The sequence below is a fragment of the Panthera onca genome, chromosome A3 (assembly GCF_046562875.1).
Source record: "Panthera onca isolate mPanOnc1 chromosome A3, mPanOnc1 haplotype 2, whole genome shotgun sequence".
Lineage (NCBI taxonomy): Eukaryota > Metazoa > Chordata > Mammalia > Carnivora > Felidae > Panthera > Panthera onca.
In genome coordinates, this window is record NC_138341.1 from 31,493,188 (window position 1) to 31,512,519 (window position 19,332).

General features: G+C 35.5%; 1 protein-coding gene and 1 pseudogene across 2 annotated transcripts in view; both read right to left on the bottom strand.

Annotated features, from left to right (window-relative positions):
- Nucleotides 1-2,891: 2,891 nt before the first annotated feature.
- Nucleotides 2,892-19,332, bottom strand: part of HNRNPLL (heterogeneous nuclear ribonucleoprotein L like) — a 38,262-nt gene continuing 21,821 nt past the window's right edge. Inside the window, exons 7-13 of one of the 2 annotated variants that reach the window (XM_060652938.3) lie at nt 17,304-17,375; nt 11,844-12,061; nt 8,618-8,739; nt 7,939-8,140; nt 7,231-7,288; nt 7,042-7,140; nt 2,892-3,636 (exon numbers count right to left, since the gene is read on the bottom strand). In XM_060652938.3, the coding sequence (XP_060508921.3) occupies nt 3,581-3,636; nt 7,042-7,140; nt 7,231-7,288; nt 7,939-8,140; nt 8,618-8,739; nt 11,844-12,061; nt 17,304-17,375 (827 nt within the window). In that variant the 3' untranslated portion in view covers nt 2,892-3,580. The remainder of the gene's footprint in view (nt 3,637-7,041; nt 7,141-7,230; nt 7,289-7,938; nt 8,141-8,617; nt 8,740-11,843; nt 12,062-17,303; nt 17,376-19,332) is intronic. The other variant, XM_060652949.3, reaches the window with a different exon arrangement.
- LOC132672684 (U6 spliceosomal RNA) lies at nt 9,547-9,647 on the bottom strand (annotated as a pseudogene).

Below are 19,332 nucleotides of genomic sequence, written 5' to 3' on the forward strand. Positions count from 1 at the left end.
AAAGGGAACTCTGAAGACAGGAGTCTACGGAGCATGAGCAAAGTAGCCTATGCTCACAGTGGTTTCCACAGCTGTCTTAGTTCTATCCTCTTCTGTTTCTTTTTTTCCCCACCTGCTGGTATCTCTCAAGATAGCAAAATGGCAATACAGTCCCAGGCCTACCTCATAAATGCAGACCACACGACTTTGGGAGAGCATCTCCTTACCCCTTCTTCAACAAATCCTAGGCTTCACTGTCTTTGGATCAACCTAGGTTTACCAGTTCAACCCAGAACCAGATTAGGTTAAAGCAATGGTTCCCAATCCAGACAATCTGACACCTTTAACATTATGCTCAAATAAACTTCCTTGATTATACCTACCTACTCTCCCACCTACCTACACACACATGCATGCACACACACACACAATATTTGAAGGAAAACAACATAAAACCTTAATTATATAAAACCTGACCTGCATACTGTGAAGCATAAATGTTCAGGAATGGTTACAGTAGAAGACAAAGAGATGAGTATGACTGCTGCAAATGAAAACTGACCCTGATGTGTTATAATATCAATGTAATGTCAACTCAATCGTTCAATGACCTAATTTTCCAAAATAGCAAAGAACTCTCGGAAATACTGCAATCATCTTTCCTTGATTTACAAGGTAGTTGCATTCCTATGAAATTCATTGTACTGTATACAAAAAGAGTTTGTATTGACAAAATTATTTTTTTTAAATGTTTACTTATTTTTGAGAGATATAGAGAGCAGGCATGCATGCACAGGTAAGGGGCTGAGAGAGAGGGAAAGAGAATCCCAAGCAGGCTCCTCACTGTCAGGGCAGAGCCCAAAACAGGGCTTGAACTCACGAACCTTGAGATCATGACCTGAGCCAAAGTCAGACGCTTAACCGACTGAGCCACCCAGGTGCCCCACCTGAAGAACTTTTTAAGTGAAGCAAAGTTCCTTGTGCTTTTGCTTCCTAATTATGGAAGAATGCTCTATGGCCAAAATTTCTTTATTCTAGAAAGAATGGAGTATCAATGGTAACTACTAAAAAGCAGTTACCTAGCAACCTATCCTTGCAATAAAAAAAGAAAAGAAAAGATGAAATGTAACTAACCCCATTTGGTAATTTTTATTTTCTTCTCTGAACTGGAGTCCTAGAAAATATAGTCTGGATAACCAAATCACTAGGATGTTCGTAAGTCTCATGTCAGCTGCAACTGTAAATTTTATTTGAGGTAATACCCTCAGCAGGAAAGTGAGGATTTTAAAAGGCAGCTTATATTCCTTAACTCAGTTATACAGATCTATTTTCTAATATTTAATGGGATTTAGATATGGGATAGGATTCCAATACTTAAAAAATAAACTCAAAGCTAATATTATTTCTTTATAGCTACAGCATCTACTCTTTCATGTTCTCCTAAAAGCAGAAAGATAGCACAAAAAATGTTTATCTAACATTGTTGTTAAGGCTAAGGAAATACAGAATGTTGCCAGAGCCAATTCCATTCCAGGATCAGATAGTATCAGGTATTAACAGTAGTGACACCCAAGTAAACTGTCAAAGACATTACTGATAACAACAGTATAGGGCTGACATACCAGTGTCTAGATCAGCAAGGTATAACTTAACAATACACCTTAGGAATTTACTCATCATTCTGTTGGGGAAAGAGCATTAAGACAGAGTTCATATCTAAAAGTCAATACCATTTAAACCAAATCTAAATTAAATAAGACTTGTCACCATCCATGGGTTTGTTTCCTAAAATCTTAGGCACAAAATAATCTAGAATGCTGACATCACTATTAGTTTTCAGAAAAGGGAAAGGGAGGGAGACAACTATTACATAAACTCAGAAATTACCTTTTAAAATAAAGATAATTTCATTTTGCAACAAATGTAAAAAGTATAGGGGAGGGGGAAAAAAAAGATTTGGTTATCGTAGAGTTAGGTAAACATAAAATTGGCAACGAATGAATGAGGAACACACAGAGCCCAGTATCATACACTTACAGTTCATACACAAGGTGCCCTTGGCATAACTTACTGGGTTCCATGTAATGCCTCTAGATTGAATTTAAATTTTTCTAGATCTTTAGAGGGCTAAAGGGACACTGGTTCACAGCTGTTAAAATTCAAGGGGAAATAAATGTTAACGTGTGTTTACTTTCCATCTTAACTTCCTATTCAACAGCTCTAAAATGTTTTAAACCCCTGCCTCATTTCTAAATGGATTAAGGCAGACTGTTTTTATGTTAAAATTCAAAATAAAACTTTTACAAAAGATCTAAATAGAACTTCTACTTGGAAATTTGTTTAAAAGTCTCAAGATCACAAAACTGCTACTGCTAACTATAGACTTCAGTTATTCTAGGTAGATGAAACATATTCCCCTTCTATTAAAGATAAATATAAAATGGCTACATCACATTTTTATTATAAAAAAGCTATGAATTTGATAACAAGTGTGCTATAGTCTCTTAATACCATGTTTAGTCCTTACACCTCCTTGAGATATATTATTTTCCAAAAAAAGGAAAAAAAAACAGTTCCAATGGGAGAAAGAATGTTTAATAAATGGTGTTGAAACAAATAGCTATCTGGTTTGGAATAAAAATAAAATTAGATCCTTACACCTTGCACCTTGCACCATATAGAAAAATACATATATTACTGATGGATTCAAGAGTAAAAAATAAAAATGCAAGTACCCAAAATTCTACATCCAATATTAAGGGGTTCACGAACTCCCTAAAGCCCATCCATGGATCTCAGGTTAGCAAGAAGAGGAACTGTTAATCATAACTTCCATTAAAATCTCAATGCCAAACACCACATGTGTTTTCAAGATCAAGTCACATGCAACAAATGAAGATGAACACATTAACTCATTGTTGTAACTTTATAAAATCTCCAAACTGGAACTAGAAACAGAGGCATGTCAATACAAATGGACAATGACTTAAAAAAAAAAAAAAAAATTACACCAATTTAAATAAGTTTGAGTGCATACTGTACAAGTGTACCCATGTCTGTTAGCCTTTCAGAAATATAAAATCAGCTAAATCTTTAGTACTTAAAATTCATTATGTGCAATGTTATTCTCAAACTTGATTAAAATACTTAATAAATACAAGTTATGTTTAATATGAATAACTGCAACATACGTAAACATCTAAACATATAATAGGAATTCTATAATATTAAAATGCAATACTTTCACCTGCATTAATCTCATACACAATGGAAAAATACTTGCAGATAGTTAGCATTAAGAATGCAAATATATTTTCACTGTGGAAGAAAAATAATAAGATTAGAAATCATATATTTGAGTAATCTACAAGGAAGCTGTAGATAGTCTACATTATGATATTCTATTTTAAAATGAAAACAATTCAATATTTAACTTTACAACAAATTTACTCAAGGCAAAATATTTGTTTATTACAGAACAGGATCTTAAATCAAAGGAAGCAAGGCAACATTAGATCAACAATCTTAGATTTTTTTTAATGAAGTGTAGCTTTAAAACTGTAATAAAGGTGAACATAAATTCTAACATGCTCTTCTCTTCTTATAAATGGGATGATGTAGAAAAGCAAAGCTTCAATGTGTAGGGATTGGAACCATCTGTAAAAATTAAAAAACAAAGTTAACAGTTCACTTCATCAAACTTTCAAGATTACCTTGAATTAGCAGAGTCAATTATTTCACCTTCGTATAGCATCAGGAGCAGAAACATAAAGAAGGAAAATGTCTATGCAAGGAAAGGGGAAGATTACTTCTGTACATCGCTACCGGCAGTTAACCTACATGAAGACAGGGACTCTGTCCACGGTTACATTCCTACTGCTGAACATTATCTGACACACAGAGAACTCAATGCTTCTTAGTGAATTAATTAATCATTACAGATAAATAGTATAGGATTAGGCTTATGTTCACCAGCCAAGCTCCCTTTGCAGAATACATTAGAATGGCAGTTCCTCTATAAAAGCCAATTCAAATACAGGCTGGGAAATGGGACAAGATTGGAATGTATAGGAAAATATTAATAAACTGAAAAAGTTCCAGAAGATCTACTATTAAATTCTAAAATTACTCAATAAAAACAGTATGATCCACAAAAATTTTTCCATTTTATACATTTTTTCCTTAACTTTTCAGACTAGATAGAAATAATTCTTCCTTACTTGATTATGCAAAGAAATAATTCTGGTATCTTAATGTATTAAAAGCTATCATCCTTCAAGAAAAACATTCCTATAAAGGAAAAAGCTTATAAATAACAAGTATGTGCATGACACTGGAGAGGATAAAAAGATAAATAATTGTTCTAGCCTCCAAGGAGTTTAAAATTCATATACTATCTTGTCTAGGTCTCAAATATACATGTAATTTTAAGCCTTTAAAAAACTTCTATTGAGGGGTGCCTGGGAGGCTCAGTCAGTTAAGTGTCTGGCTCTTGGTTTCGGCTCAGGTCATGATCTCACGGTTCATGGGTTCAAGCCCTGCATCGGGCTCCACACTACCGGTGGAGCCTGCTTGCAATCTCTCTCTCAAAAATAAACTTTAAAAATAAATAAATAAAAACCTTCTAATATTAAGCTATGATTCACTACCTAAAATTTACTTTTGTGACTAAAAAGTTAAATGAGGAGATATTCCTATTTATTTATCTTTTAATTAAAATTTTCAAACATAAAAAAATTTATAGATTAGTATGACAAACCCCTATATATCACCTAATTTTTTGATTTAATTTTTTATGTTTATTTTTGAGAGTGAGAGAGACAGAGTATGAGTGGGAGAGGGGCAGAGAGAGAGGGAGACACAGAATCCAAAGTAGGCTTCAGGCTCTGAGATGTCAGCACAGAGCTCGATGCGGAGCTCAAGCTCAGGGACCACGAGATCATGACCTGAGCCAAAGTCGGCCGCTTAACCAACTGAGCCACCCAGGTGCCCCTCTATCACCTAATTTTAATAATTGTCAAAATTTGACAGTCTTATTTTATCTACCTACCCTCCACACGCTTTTTGGGAGCTAGAATATAAAAAAAAAAATTTTTTTTAACCATTTATTCATTTTGAGAAAGACAGAGCGTGAGTGGGGGAGGGGCGGAGACAGAGGGAGACACAGAATCTGAAGCAGGCTCCAGGCTCTGAGCTGTCAGCACAGAGCCTGACGTGGAACTTGAACTCACAAACTGTGTAATCATGACCTGAGCCAAAGTTGGATGCTCAACCGACTGAGCCACCCAGGTGCCCCTGGGAGCTAGAATATTTTAAAGTAAATCCTCAAGATGTTATTCCACCCATAAGTCCTCAGTGTGTATTTTTCCTTTCTTTCCTCATCATACCTAATAAAGTTAGGAATATTTTTTCTTCCAATATTTAGAAAAATAAACTTTTAACACCCTTTAGATCCAGGATCAAAGTACACAGCACAACGCTTCAGAAGTTATATACTTGAGTGTTCTTTGCATGGTAGAAAAAGAGGCCATTTACCATTTTGGAAAGATTAAACAGAGAGACAATTTCATTTGATACAAATTAAAACCAGTATTCATGGTAAATCAAATTGTGGTACATCTTTACCATGAATAGCTACTATACCTATGCTTTAAAAAAAAAAAAAAAAAGTGGCTTTGCATGTGCTGATACAGAAATAGCTCTAAGACATAGTAAATGAAACCAGTAAGGCAAAGAAGAATATGTACAGGAGAACCATTTTGGGGGCACCTGGGTGGCTCAGCTGGTTGAGCATCCGACTCTTGATTTCGGCTCAGGTCATGATCCCAGGGTCACGGGACTGAGCCCCACATTGGGCTCTGCACTGAATATGGAGCCTGCTTGGGATTCTGTCTCTGTCTCTCACCCTCTGCCCCTCTCTCCTGCTTTTTCTCTCTCAAATGAAAAAATAAAAGATTCTCTCTCTCTCTCTATCCCCCCTCAGTCCCTCTTCCCAACTTGCACTAACAACAACAACAAAGAAGAACCATTTTGTGGGTGTGCCTGGATGGCTCAGTCAGTTAAGAATCCAACTCTTGATTTTGGCTCAGGTCACCATCTCACAGTTGTGAGACTGAGCCCCTCACCTGGCTCCACACTGAGCAAGGAGCCTCCTTAAGATTCTTTCTCTCTCTCTCTCTCTCTCTCCCTTTTTCTCCCTCTGTCCCTCCCCCACTTTTATACACACACAGGTGCATGCATGCACCCTCTCAAAATATTAAAAAAAAAACAAAACATTTTATGTAAATTTTTAAAATGTAGATATACATACACTGGAGGAGGAATAAAGAAGACAAACAGATTATAAGTTGTAGAAACCTTTAACTTTCATTTTGTACCCTTATGTGCTTTAAGCTTTTTAACCATATAAATGTATGTATTACTTTCTTCTAAAAACATCAAGAGGGATTGTGGGAGCCAGCATCCAAGATGGCCTCGATGATCCACCCTTCTGGTATTCATAGCCCTGTACAGTCTCCTCCCACACTGTACCACAGTTGGTCTGTGCAATTAAAATACAGCATAAATGATAGTATGTCATTTCCAAATATTAGGGTATAAAATACATTGTGGCTTCTGGTTTGGTTTTTGCTCTCATTTCCTTTGGATCACTTACTCTGAAGAAAGCCAGCTACCATGAAATGGCCAATGTAACTTGACTGGACTTGCAAAGGACCACGTAAGTGAACTTGGAAATGGATTTCCCAGTCCCCAAGCATGACTTGAAATGACTGTAGACCCAGAAAACAGCTTGACCACAACCTCGAGAGATCCTAAGCTAGAAATACCCAGCTAAACTGTCCACAGATTACTGACCCTCAGTTTGCTATCTTAAACTGCTGAAAGTGGTAATCTGTGATACAAGCAATAGGGAACTAACATAAGGATTGTGTGGGGGGGTGGGATTTATATGCCTTTTTTCTTTGTACTTCTCTATATTAAAAAGACAGTAAGTGTTACGGTAAAATTACTAATGTTTTGACAGTAACTGCTATTGAATAATTATGACACAATTTCACTTACTTGGAACTCTTATCTGGTAGTGATTAAGTGCGGTAAGGGCTTCCACTGCATCAGTTTTGCATTCCCATTCTAACAGCCCAGAAAGTGTTTTGGCAGAAGCTAAAACAAAACAAAGAAACACAAATCCAGTTGTTATTTGCTTGTCATCAGTTTAACCAGAAAACCTAAAAAGAGGGAATGTGCACTTACGTTTTGCATCAAACACTTTATATTTGATGAATGTAAGAACTTCATGGTCATTACATAACTGTCAAAGAAATGTAAAACTCCATTAAAAATATGGCCAAAATAATAATATTCCTGTTTTTTTAAGAAAGTAAATTTATGGCAGCATTTAAGACTGGCATGCATGAATTAAATCAAACACTTTTTAGATTAGTAAGTTCTAGGAGAAAATCAACTAAAGAAAGTGATATTCTATAAACTATGTAACTTATTTAGTGCTATACAATAAAACCACAAACTGGTAACTGAAATACGTATTTTCAGAGCTGACCAAGATTTATCTAGTCTCTAAGGTAGGGAGTGGAGTTCCAGAAAATCAATTCTTTTCTGAAATATTTCCTACATTTAGGCAAAAAGGTAGGGATAGATAACATTTTTTTATGGGCAAGATTTAAAGGCATAGTAAAAGAACTTTCTGAATCCAGAAGTAAGGTCTCTCACTCTCAATCCAACTCTCAAAAAGACTGAGCCACAAACCAACAAAAGACTAATGCAGAATGGAAGCCAGAAAAGTACAATGACCAAAGAATGAACTATAAAGTACCAAATAAATAATAGAATCCTATTAACATCAAAAGTAGATGAACAGCATAAGACTTTAAAATGAGGCTAAAATATTTTAAATTTTAAAATAAGACAGAACATTCTGCACAACTCTATTTCAGCACCCACCTTGGTAAAGGTCTCCTCTGTGACACACAATGGAACATTATAATAATGCAGCACGCACGAGGGCGGCTGAATTATATTCTTAGATGCTTGACCAGCACTTGTAAAGCGATTATTTTTGCTCATTGCAAAATCTTTGTAGCTACTTGTACCATCCTCCAGCTCAAATATTTGACTTGGAACAACTGAATGTTGTTTAGACACACTAAAGATTGGGAAGGAAAAACGTACAGAACATAGCTTGTTAGATAAAAAGCAGCAAGTAGACAGTCTCGAAATGTTAATACATATGCCTGCATTCAATTTTAACAAATAAGACAAATGTAGCTATTTTAAATGTGGTTTAAATATTTAATATTTTGAACACTTATTTGAATATTTAAATTTAGTTTGAGTTATAATCCATCACTCATAGCTTAGATACAGTCTTGTATTAGGAAACTTTACATAAAACTTGCCCATTTTTACATGCTGTTTTATGGTAACACTAAAAACTAGGTATAGGTGAGCAAAACCTGAATTATATGACCCTAACATACTTTGTCTAAAATGGTAACATTATAGGTGCTAGTTTCAAATGTGCTCTCAATTACATTAAAATATTCTGAAACTGAAATTAATGTTTCTAATAAAAATGAAGTTTTTTTTAACACTTTTAAAATTTACCACTTAAGATAATTACCAAACATTAAGTCTTTTCCCAAATAATTTGACATTGTTAAGGTGTGTGACAGCTCTTTCTACAGCATACTCATCACCCATTTCTACCAGTGCTGTACCAGGAATGGTCTTCATAAACTTTACCTGTAAATACAAAATCCCAAAAAGGTGACTATTTATTTCCCTTCTACAGTAACAGAATTTCTGAAAGATAGTTTGATTTAAGTGGTTGATGTCAAATACAGAAGATTACCTGGAATCTTGACTTTATTCTGCTGTGCTATTACACACTCCTAGCTCTTATCAAAATTCAACAGTTAAAAAGGAAGATGATAGGGGCGCCTGGATGGGTCAGTCGCTTAAATGTCTGATTCTTGATTTTGGCTCAGGTCATGATCTCATGGGTCATGAAACTGAGCTCCCACCGTCAGCATGGAGCCTGCTTGGGATTCTCTCCCCTCCCACTGCTTGTGTGCATGCACTCTCCCTCTCAAAATAAATAAATAAGCTTAAAAAAAAAGGAAGACTATAATTCTATTATATAGCACAATAAAGAAGAGCACAGGCTTACCCTGACTCTGCTATTTATTGTGTGACCTGGGGCAATTTACTTCACTTCCCTGAGCCACAGACTTCCCTATAAAATGGAGATAACGATAACGTCTAGTAGGATTCAACAATATTTACTCATTCAACAAACATTTACTAGGTGCCTCAAATATTTTGATAAACACTGTGTGAGGTGCTGGGAATTAATGGTGAACATAATAGACACAGTCTTCTTGAAACTTATATTCTGGTAGGTAGGTCAAAAATTTTAAAGTAAATAGTAATTACCGACTTTTCAGAATGCTGTTAAGGCAATACTCAAGATACTGTAAGAAATAATACAAGATGGCCTTGAGACAGCACTGCCAGGAGGAAGGCTTGTACAAGGTTAGGGGCACTTTAAAACACAGGCTTTACTTCACAAGTTCTCATAACATCTTGGACAGAGGCCATACTTATCCTCTTATATTATTCCAATTTTAATATATAACAATGTAGTAATGAGGGTTAGATGGGTTAAAGTATGATAATTATTCAGCATAGTACCCCGCCCCTTGGAAAGTCCTTAAAATAGCTATTCTGTACCACTAACATTCACGATACCTTGAATATACTCCCTTCTTATTTGTTAGCCTTAAAAGAACACTACAAACATATTTACACAACAAATGCAGCATAGCATTTATACCCACCCTTGCAACTAACTATCCTTTTTAACGGGCTATCTTGGCATTTCTATACTGCTCCTGTATTTAAACAAAACTCAACTATAGTAGAACTTTTCAGCTTTGCTTGAAATCAACTGTCTTCTTGTGGGCAAAATTTCTATACATTGATTTAATCCAATAACATCCTACAAATCTAATAATGACTAAATATATTAAATATGGAGCTCTTATATTCATGAATCTCAAAAAAAGGTGAGGAATAATTAACTATATATAGGCCTTTTAAAGGATTATCATAACTTGAGATTAGTGTATCATAATATATTATTTAAAATGTTTAAAAATTTTTGGGGCGCCTGGGTGGCTCAGTCGGTTGAGCGCCGACTTCGGCTCAGGTCATGATTTCGCGGTCCGTGAGTTCGAGCCCCGCATCGGGCCCCTGTGCTGACAGCTCAGAGCCCGGAGCCTGTTTCGGATTCTGTGTCTCCCTCTCTCTGACCCTCCCCCATTCATGCTCTGTCTCTCTCTGTCTCAAAAATAAACAAACATTAAAAAAAAAAAAAAAAAAAATCATGACAAAATGTTTAAAAATTTTTGAGATATGGGACTAGAATTGTTCAAATAGCACACAGAAGATTTTGCATTTATCACACAAAGTGATTTATGTTTCTAAATCATGAGACAATTAGTTCATAACACAAAAGACAAAGATATACTGAAGATGTTGATTGAACTGCCTGATTCTGATTATCTACAAATATGATAAGCACAAAGAGACAACCTAAGTGATAAGGCTAAAATACACACTAAAGCCCATTTAGTCATCAAACATGCAGTTCCTAAACCTTAACTAACACCTAGGTGTCTTAAGATAAATGTCTGTGTGAAAAAATTCTGGACTACTTCTCCCAGTATTGCTAAATCTATCCCCTGTATTCCTGGCTAGTTACATAAGCAGAGATATCCCATATGTTAGCCCTAGACCAAAAGTGGAATTTTCTTTCTTTTCTAAATGTGGTCAAATTGTTATGTTGAGGAAATTCTTGTCTCAGAGATTTTCTGAGTTGCTTCCTCAGATCAAGGAGGCTTCAGAATTAATAAACCAAGTAAGAACTAAGAGTACCAACTATTCAAGCCATGCTCCCCCTCCCACACATTTATGACTCACATGCTTATACCTTTTTATTATAGTGAAAAGGGAACACTAAAATCACTTAAAACAATAGAGAAAAATAACATTACCTCAGTACTGAAACTCAAATTGGCAAGGGTATCGAACAATTGGTGACTTAAGACTACCGGTCACTTCCCCAGTTAAATTTTCCATGATTCTTTAAAAAACAGTTTAGCATCTACTTTAAGATAAGAACTATTTTAAGTATTTATATCAATGAACAAAACATCACAGATCCAGGGAAATAGATGCCTAGTGAAAACAAGGTTACAGCTCTTTAAAGATCTTTAAAATATATAAAATTTAAATGTTTTGCTACTTTTTGAGTGAGTGTAAGCCTCCAGACAAAGTTTTGGACACATTCTTTCAAAGTGGGTCAGTTTCAAATACTGATAGAGCTAAAAGCACATTGTTCCTCAGAAGATACTAGAACTCTAGCATTTGGAAGGCCAAGTATATAAATCCAGGATTTTCCTAAAAATTCATGACTGGTGCTCAAGCTCCACGAAAGTAACTGCTCTTTCAAATTCTACAGTTCAACATGTTAAAGCTAGACAGAAACTCTTTGTAATGATAAAATTAATACAGGCTTTATGTCTATAATACTCTAGTGGTTGATTAAACCATGTTGGACTTCTATTTTTAAAGTATTTTTAGTACCAACAACCTATACTGATGACTTACCAACAAAAAACAATTTCTGAAGTTCCTACCTAATGAATTTTTAGCGTACACTGGTTACTACTAAAAGAACTTGTATGTTCCCAATAAAAGGCGAAGACACATGTATTTACTGCCTTTTCAGACTTTCCTGCTAGATATCCTAGCAAAAGAAATTAATATGAAATGAAACTTACCTTTTCAATATTTCCATATAAGCAGAATAGGTTGAACACTCTTGAACAATTCATTTTTAGCTGATGTAATCCACTAACCATTACAACTGAACCAGACGGATTTCCTCCATGCATGTAAGAGGAAGAAGCCTGTGGCAACGGATACGCCACAAGCTCAGGTGTATCTCGGGAGCCCATTCTGTAACGACTTGGTAAAGGCAATAATGGACCATGGGAGCCTATAAAAACGATACAAAACAAAACACAACTTTAGCAGACACGCTTCATCACACAAAAAGGAAACTCTTACTATTAGCTAGTTTGGTGTATGTCCCAGGAAAACTCAAATGTGTTAATATTCAAATATAACCTGTGGGGATTAATAAAATCTGTAATTCTTTGTATCAGATCCTATATACATTGACCTGCACACCCCTGCATATACATCAGGCTTTAAGTTTGTATTTTTAAAAATATTGTTGAACCAGAAGTATACAAAATCAGGCCATAGACAGTGGGAATAAGGGGAAATCAGTGTAAAACTTTGGGCTGCTGTGTATAAATTATACCTCAAAAGTTTTTTAAAAGCCTCCTGCCAAAATCTTTTGGAGGATAATACAGTAACATACACAATGAAATCTCAGAAACTATCTCTATACAGATATAACAAAAGGAACATCTCTTTAATTCCAATGAAAAGCTGCCTCCTTGAATATATTTTACTATAATGTGCTTTCTAGTTAGTATTTTATCCCCCGATTCTAATTTAGGAAACTAAACCTCTAATTTAGTTAATATCTCACCTACTCAAAGGTGTCATTTATTCAGCACCCTGCACTATCTGAAACAACATCAAGAGCCCAGAAGAAAATAATGGCTGAGTGTCTGAAACTGTTGTCACAGAAACACACATAAATCTATGTCTCGCGCTGAGAATCCTTATTAAGAATCAACATGCTAACTTTAGAGTAGTTCTAAACAACTTTATCTGGTTTTCCCATCCATAACAGATTGGAAGTAACAAGAAAAATAAAGCTAAAGTGAATGGAACAGACAGGAATGAGGACGGAGTCTGGAGAAACTGATACTAAAAGCAGGCATAAGGCACATTCACAACAGCAAGAAGAGAGGTGTAAGAACTGAGAAGCAACTAAGAAACAGACTCATAAACTGGAGGTTGTGGGAGGCAAGGAGGGAGGGGGGTGAAATAGGAAGGGGATTAAGAAGTACAAACTCCCAGTTACAAAAAAAAAAAAAAAAATTAAGTCTCAGGGATAAAAAGTACAGCACAGGGAAAATGGTCGATAACACTGTAGTAACGTTGTATGGTACCACACTTCTCGTGGTGAGCACTGCATAATGTATAGAATGTCCAATCACTATATTGTATAACCGAAACTAATATAACAGTGTATGTTAGTTGTAGTTCAATTAAAAAAAAAAAAAAAGCAGCAACTAAGATGGAGATATAGCTCAGAAACGTAAATCCATACACCTTCAGTGCTCCTGAGTTAGTGATTACATAATCGAAGCATACTCTGGTAACATGCAAAGGTCTTCTTGATGTGCAAGAAACCAATCCAAAAACCCAAGTCTTTTCCTCATTTCTCAAGAAGTAAAGCGTATATAATACTACTGACTTTCATTTTTATCCAAGACTAAGGGACAACTGTCATCTACTAAGTAAGTCACTAAGAAACTACATCTTGGTATTCACAGCATGCTATTAGAACTTATGTGGACTCCAATTCAGAATTCAGTATTCTAAATACAGTTGCCATTCATAACAATTCTGCAACACTACCACTGAGCACACACACAGTGTGAATTCCTACAACTTCATGAAGGCAGAAACACCTTATCAATTCATCGTTATCAGTGTTGCCTTAAATTGGAATTCAACTGCTCTTCCTGCTGGGAATTGATAGTTTATTAAAACAATCAATATAGCTCATCAATATATACTTGTTAGTAACTATACATATTTTGGCCTCTAATTTAGAGTGATACATATAATGGGGTCAAATATCAATCATTCTTACCCCTACTGCAAACACACACATACATGTTATACCATACATATTACACTACCACCATTTGCTTGTACAGTAATGACATTTCATTATTATCACTAAATATTCTTTTTCATAGGAAGTAGAAAGATGTGTGTATGTGCTAGACGGGCAGTGGAAACTTCTACTCTACTTAAGTTCCCCAAGGTCCAAAAATGCTGAGATTCACCGCCCTAGGTAACTGAATTCAGTGCAAGAGAATAACTGACGTTTGTAATTATGACCTCAGCCATCAGGATTAAATTATGTTATCTACGCTGTTTACATTGCTGCCTATATTGTTTAAGAAGGTAAGAAAAAATAGAAATCTTTAAAAGCTTTCTATATATAAAACAAAAAGTTCACGCAAAATATTTTGATCCTTAAAAAGCTAATACTTCTGGTATTTAAAAAATTCACTTATGTGGGAAAATACTACCTAAATGGCATTACTGTCATTTTAATAGCATTTCTCATCTTTGATACTTTAAAATCTTTGGTCCAGGAGCATATCCAAAGACACTAGCAATTAATATATAAACTTTTCTTAGGCTCACAGCAAATAAATCTGTATAAAAGTAGCAAAAATCATACTTTTCAAATATGAGGGCATCTGCAAGTTTATCTCATAGGACCGGGCTCCCCAAATTAAAAAATTTAAAATATTCTGAAAGCATAGATTTATACTGCTATAATAAATCAATGAATAAATTTAATTAAAAATTAAATCTTTTCTATTCCCTCTTTCTCCTATACCATCATAAAAGAAAAGCCACTTACGATATGACACCAAAATGCAAATACACTGGTTTTGCTGAACTACTCATCTGAAGGCACACAGCTGTGATTTGCAATGTTTTTTTTTTTTTTTTAAATGCTTTTTTTTTTTAATTTTTTTTTTAATGTTTATTTTATTATTTTTGAGACAGAGAGAGACAGAGCATGAATGGGGGAGGGGCAGAGAGAGAGGGAGACACAGAATCGGAAGCAGGCTCCAGGCTCTGAGCCATCAGCCCAGAGCCCGACGCGGGGCTTGAACTCACGGACCGCGAGATCGTGACCTGAGCTGAAGTCGGACGCTTAACCGACTGAGCCACCCAGGCGCCCCTGCAATGTTTTTTAAAAGGCTCAGTATCAGAGCGCCTGGGTGGCTCAGTCGGTTGAGTGTCTGACTCTTGATTTCGGCTCAGGTCATGATACCAGGGCTGTGGGATAGAGCCCCACATCTAGCTTCACGTGGAGATTCTCTCTCTCTCCCCCTCTCTCTGCTCCTTCCCCCGCTCCCTCTCTTAAAAAAAAAAAAAAAAGTCTCTGGGGCACCTGGGTGGCTCAGTCGATTGAATGTCTGACTTCGGGTCATGATCTCGTGGTGTGTGAGGCGGTGTGTGAGTTCGAGCCCCGCATCGGGCTCAGTGCTGACAGCTCAGAGCCTGGTGCCTATTTCGGATTCTGTGTCTCCCTCTCTCTGCTCCTCCCCCACTCATGCTCTGTCTCTGTCTCTCTCTCTCTGTCAAAAATAAATAAACATTAAAAAAAAAAAGGTTCAATGTCACTAGCACCTATTCCCATCTTCTTTACTTTTTCTCCCATTTCCTCACCTTACTTCTCTACCTCTTTTTATTCATCTTTCTCTCTCTCTTCTCTTATACTCTATTCTGCTTACTTCCCTAGAAAAGAAGAACAAGTTTTCCTCAGAGAGGTAACTGCTTCAATGGACAGAGCTCAGAATGGTCCCTACACAACCATTCCTGCTGAGCAGGACTCTCCAGAATGATCCCTATTTAACTACCAATGTAAAGAATTTTACACCTCTCTTTAAGTAAGCTTACATTTTAAAATTTACACACCCACACACACACACATCCACACACACACTAAATTGGGGTATGAAACTGATAAAGAGTTGGACAATAAGCTTTTTAAAACTATAAAGTTCTTCTAGGGCACATAACATATTTTTGTTTATATAATTTTTCGGTAAGATGGATTTTACAAAGAAAAGCAACTCTGAAAATCCATACCAAGAAAATAGTGTCAACACTACCACAGTAGGGTTCTGTCCTTCATTTATTCTTTCACAGGTTATTCTAGACCCCTTTGGCAAAACATTTAAACAATTTTTAGCATTCAGCTGACTGCCATGACACATATACTCCACAACTACACTACAAACTTGTGATTACAATTCTTTGTAACCCTCCATTATGGAAAGCATAGTGGGCTCTTAATACGTGTTTCTTTACTACAGGAGCAGAGCCATCCATATGACCAGATTTAATATTTATGCTGTTGAAGAAACAGCTAAGAAAAATTTTCAAGGAGCTCATTAAAATAATTGTAGTAAGATTTTCATTCTATACCACACTTACTGTTTAGACAGAACACAGATTGTTTCAATCATTTCTGCCATATAGACTACCATAGCAACTTGAACATACACACATACACACACACACACACACACACACACACACACACACACACACGTAATAAATCCTGGAGTTCAAAAAAACAAACTAAGGAATAAGCTTAAGCTCACAGCTAAGAATAATGATCAAACACGCAGGCATGCTGAAAACATTTCAGAAAACAGGCAACACTGGAAGCTTTTCAAAGATAAATCCTGAGAGCACAATATAGCAATTTCTATTTTCTATACCACTTCTAATAGCATCATACTTCAGCTTTAAACCACAGAATAGGTGGGGTCACTAACTATTTAAAACTAAAAAAATATTTAAAATCACAGAACTTCTAACCAGTTTCAAGACTTATCAATAGCAATTCTCAACATCTACCTATAAGGACAATAGTCTGATACCTAACTTTTTCCTGGGGAAGAGTATTATTCTAGGTTTCATAATCTTAAATCTTATCAATATACCAAACATTAAAACTAAGAATTTTTAAAAGAGGAATTAAATACAAACAAATTTAGCCAAAGCCAAAATACCAACTGTAGAACTGTCTTAACTGTAAAAGACTTAAGGCTCTAACAAGAAAACATATTTCTTTTGGACAAATACTCCATCCTTTCTGCCTTTATTACTCAAAGTTCCTCTTTGCTCATAATTGGTATAATGGAAGAAAATATACTTACTAAAGCAGTATCTCTTTTTGGTCTTCTAACAGACCAGAACCCACTACTAATCAAAATCAAAACCAAACCAAAACAAAACAAAATGGTAAAAAAAGCTTTTCAATCTCCAACCAATAGCTCTCATTCATCTCAAGGATTATATATCAATATCCTAAGAAAACAAAGGATTTTGGACAACTCCTTGGGAGTACATTATAAGTGACTAAGCCCCTATAAACCAAGTCAGGTGAGCAGGAAAAATAGAGACAAGAAATGTGCTATTCTTCATCAAAAATGCAAAAATTCTAGTAGTTTGTCTATACTACCTTCCTTCTGCCTTGACAAACTTACCATAGCCATCATGTCTAAACGAAGAAGGGTGTTCTCCCAAAATGGCTTGTCTCTGGCGACCCTTTCCTCTATCTGACACAAAAGTAGAAACATGGTTTTAACAATTTTGACCCAAGTACTTAACAGTTCTCACATGGGAAACACCCATTCAAAACATCCATTACAATTCATAAAAGAAATAGGATTCCTGGTTAACTTTAAACATCCATTCATATCCAATTTAAATACAAACACCAAAAGTTTAAGGAAGTAATTCTATCTAACAAATTCCACTTAACTTGAAAATATCTTTTTGGCAAGTGCCAAATACAATCACACTTTCAAATTTAAGGAAAGAATGGATACTTTTCGGAAAGTGAACATACACAATGCTAGAGTTTGACACTGTACAGAAGTTTTTACCAATACATGTCTTTAAAACAAGCTTTAAGTGCAGTACTTTTGAAAGACAGTACCTGAATCATACTATTAGCTTCAACAGCAACACATTTTCAAAGTGGGCTTCTTTCAAGAAGTTCAGCATAAGCCAACAACAACCTGTATTACATGGTTTCACAATCAGTAAACACAGAGTATTTTGTATGTATATACACATATTTACAAACACCTACTGACTTGAGAGCTGGAAATTTGCACATCACTGGCCCATATTATAGCATGGATTGGTCATTGTCTATAGACCTTAACACCAGGCAGGACTATGAGCACCCTCCAAAGTTTAAATACGCCAAGATAAAGCTAACCAAGGGGGCTACATTATTGGATGAGAGTACTACAATACTCCTAAAAGATAATTTTTATTCTAGCTATGTTTTCAGGAAAGGCATGCCAATTTTCCTAAATCTAGAATGAGAGATCAATTAATAAAATTACTTACAAGTTTCTAAAATAGCACTTCCTATGTTGGTTGGTAAATTTTAGAAATTATTGTACAATGCTTTTTAGAAAGTTTGCTGATCAAATCATAGCACCCAATAAGATTTTTTTTTTTTTTTAAACGTATCTTAAGAGTCTGGTAATTCTAATCTTTGAAAATTCAGAGAGAGGCCTTCTATAAATCCTTAGTCACCTAAACAAATGAGGTTTATGGGAGATGAGAAATAATTTTCACTTCAGCCTAGAGAAGTACAATTTTAAGTACCTATTTGAAGTTATCATAGCATTAAAAGGGACCTAAGAGGTCATCTTGTTCCATTTATTTTGTATAAATTCTCTTTACATTATCCCTATCAGTTGGAATCATCTAGCCTCTGCTTACCCAACACCAATTAACAAGGTTCTCATGACTTTCCCTTACATTTTCAGTTAGTCCTAAATAATGAGAAAATTAATGTTTATATTGTATAGAAATTGGTCCTCTACCCATATTCTATCCCGTCTGAGGCCTCGTAGACTTAGTCTTTCTCCAAAGACCCTTTCAAAAGCTTCCAAGTTATTAAGATCCTCCCTCCATTTCCCCAGTCATTTCTTCTCCAGTCATTCACAGCTCCTTCTTTCCATTATACGGGTTCCAGCATCCAGTATCATCATTTAAGTCTCACTCCTCTTGAATCAATCCAGTCTGCTAATCCCTTCTGTTAATGTTCCTCTACTTAAGTATGCCACCCAACACTACATACAATTCCTCATCTGATCTAAGCAATCTTAAACCAAAACCACCATAATGTCTTCATCACTCAGTTTTATTGATATAGTTAACAGTGTCCTATAAAGGAAAGAGCACTAGAGATTGGGAATCAGAAGATTCCAACTTAAACACTAATTCACTGGATAATTACATAAACTCACAACCTTCATTCATAAAATGAAGGAGTTAAGAGTAGATAATCTCCTAAAGTATCTTTCAGCCGAATATTGTCATTATTAATAGTTCTTTGGATTTGAAGCATTAACTACCTAATATAAGGTCACATAAAACAGAAGTGTGCAGAAGAGTCAAACACTAATTACATCAGTCTATAAATAGTAGTTTGAAGCTTTTCATGAATTCATCTGAAATCTGATGGAATCTGTGTACATTCTCCCCAAA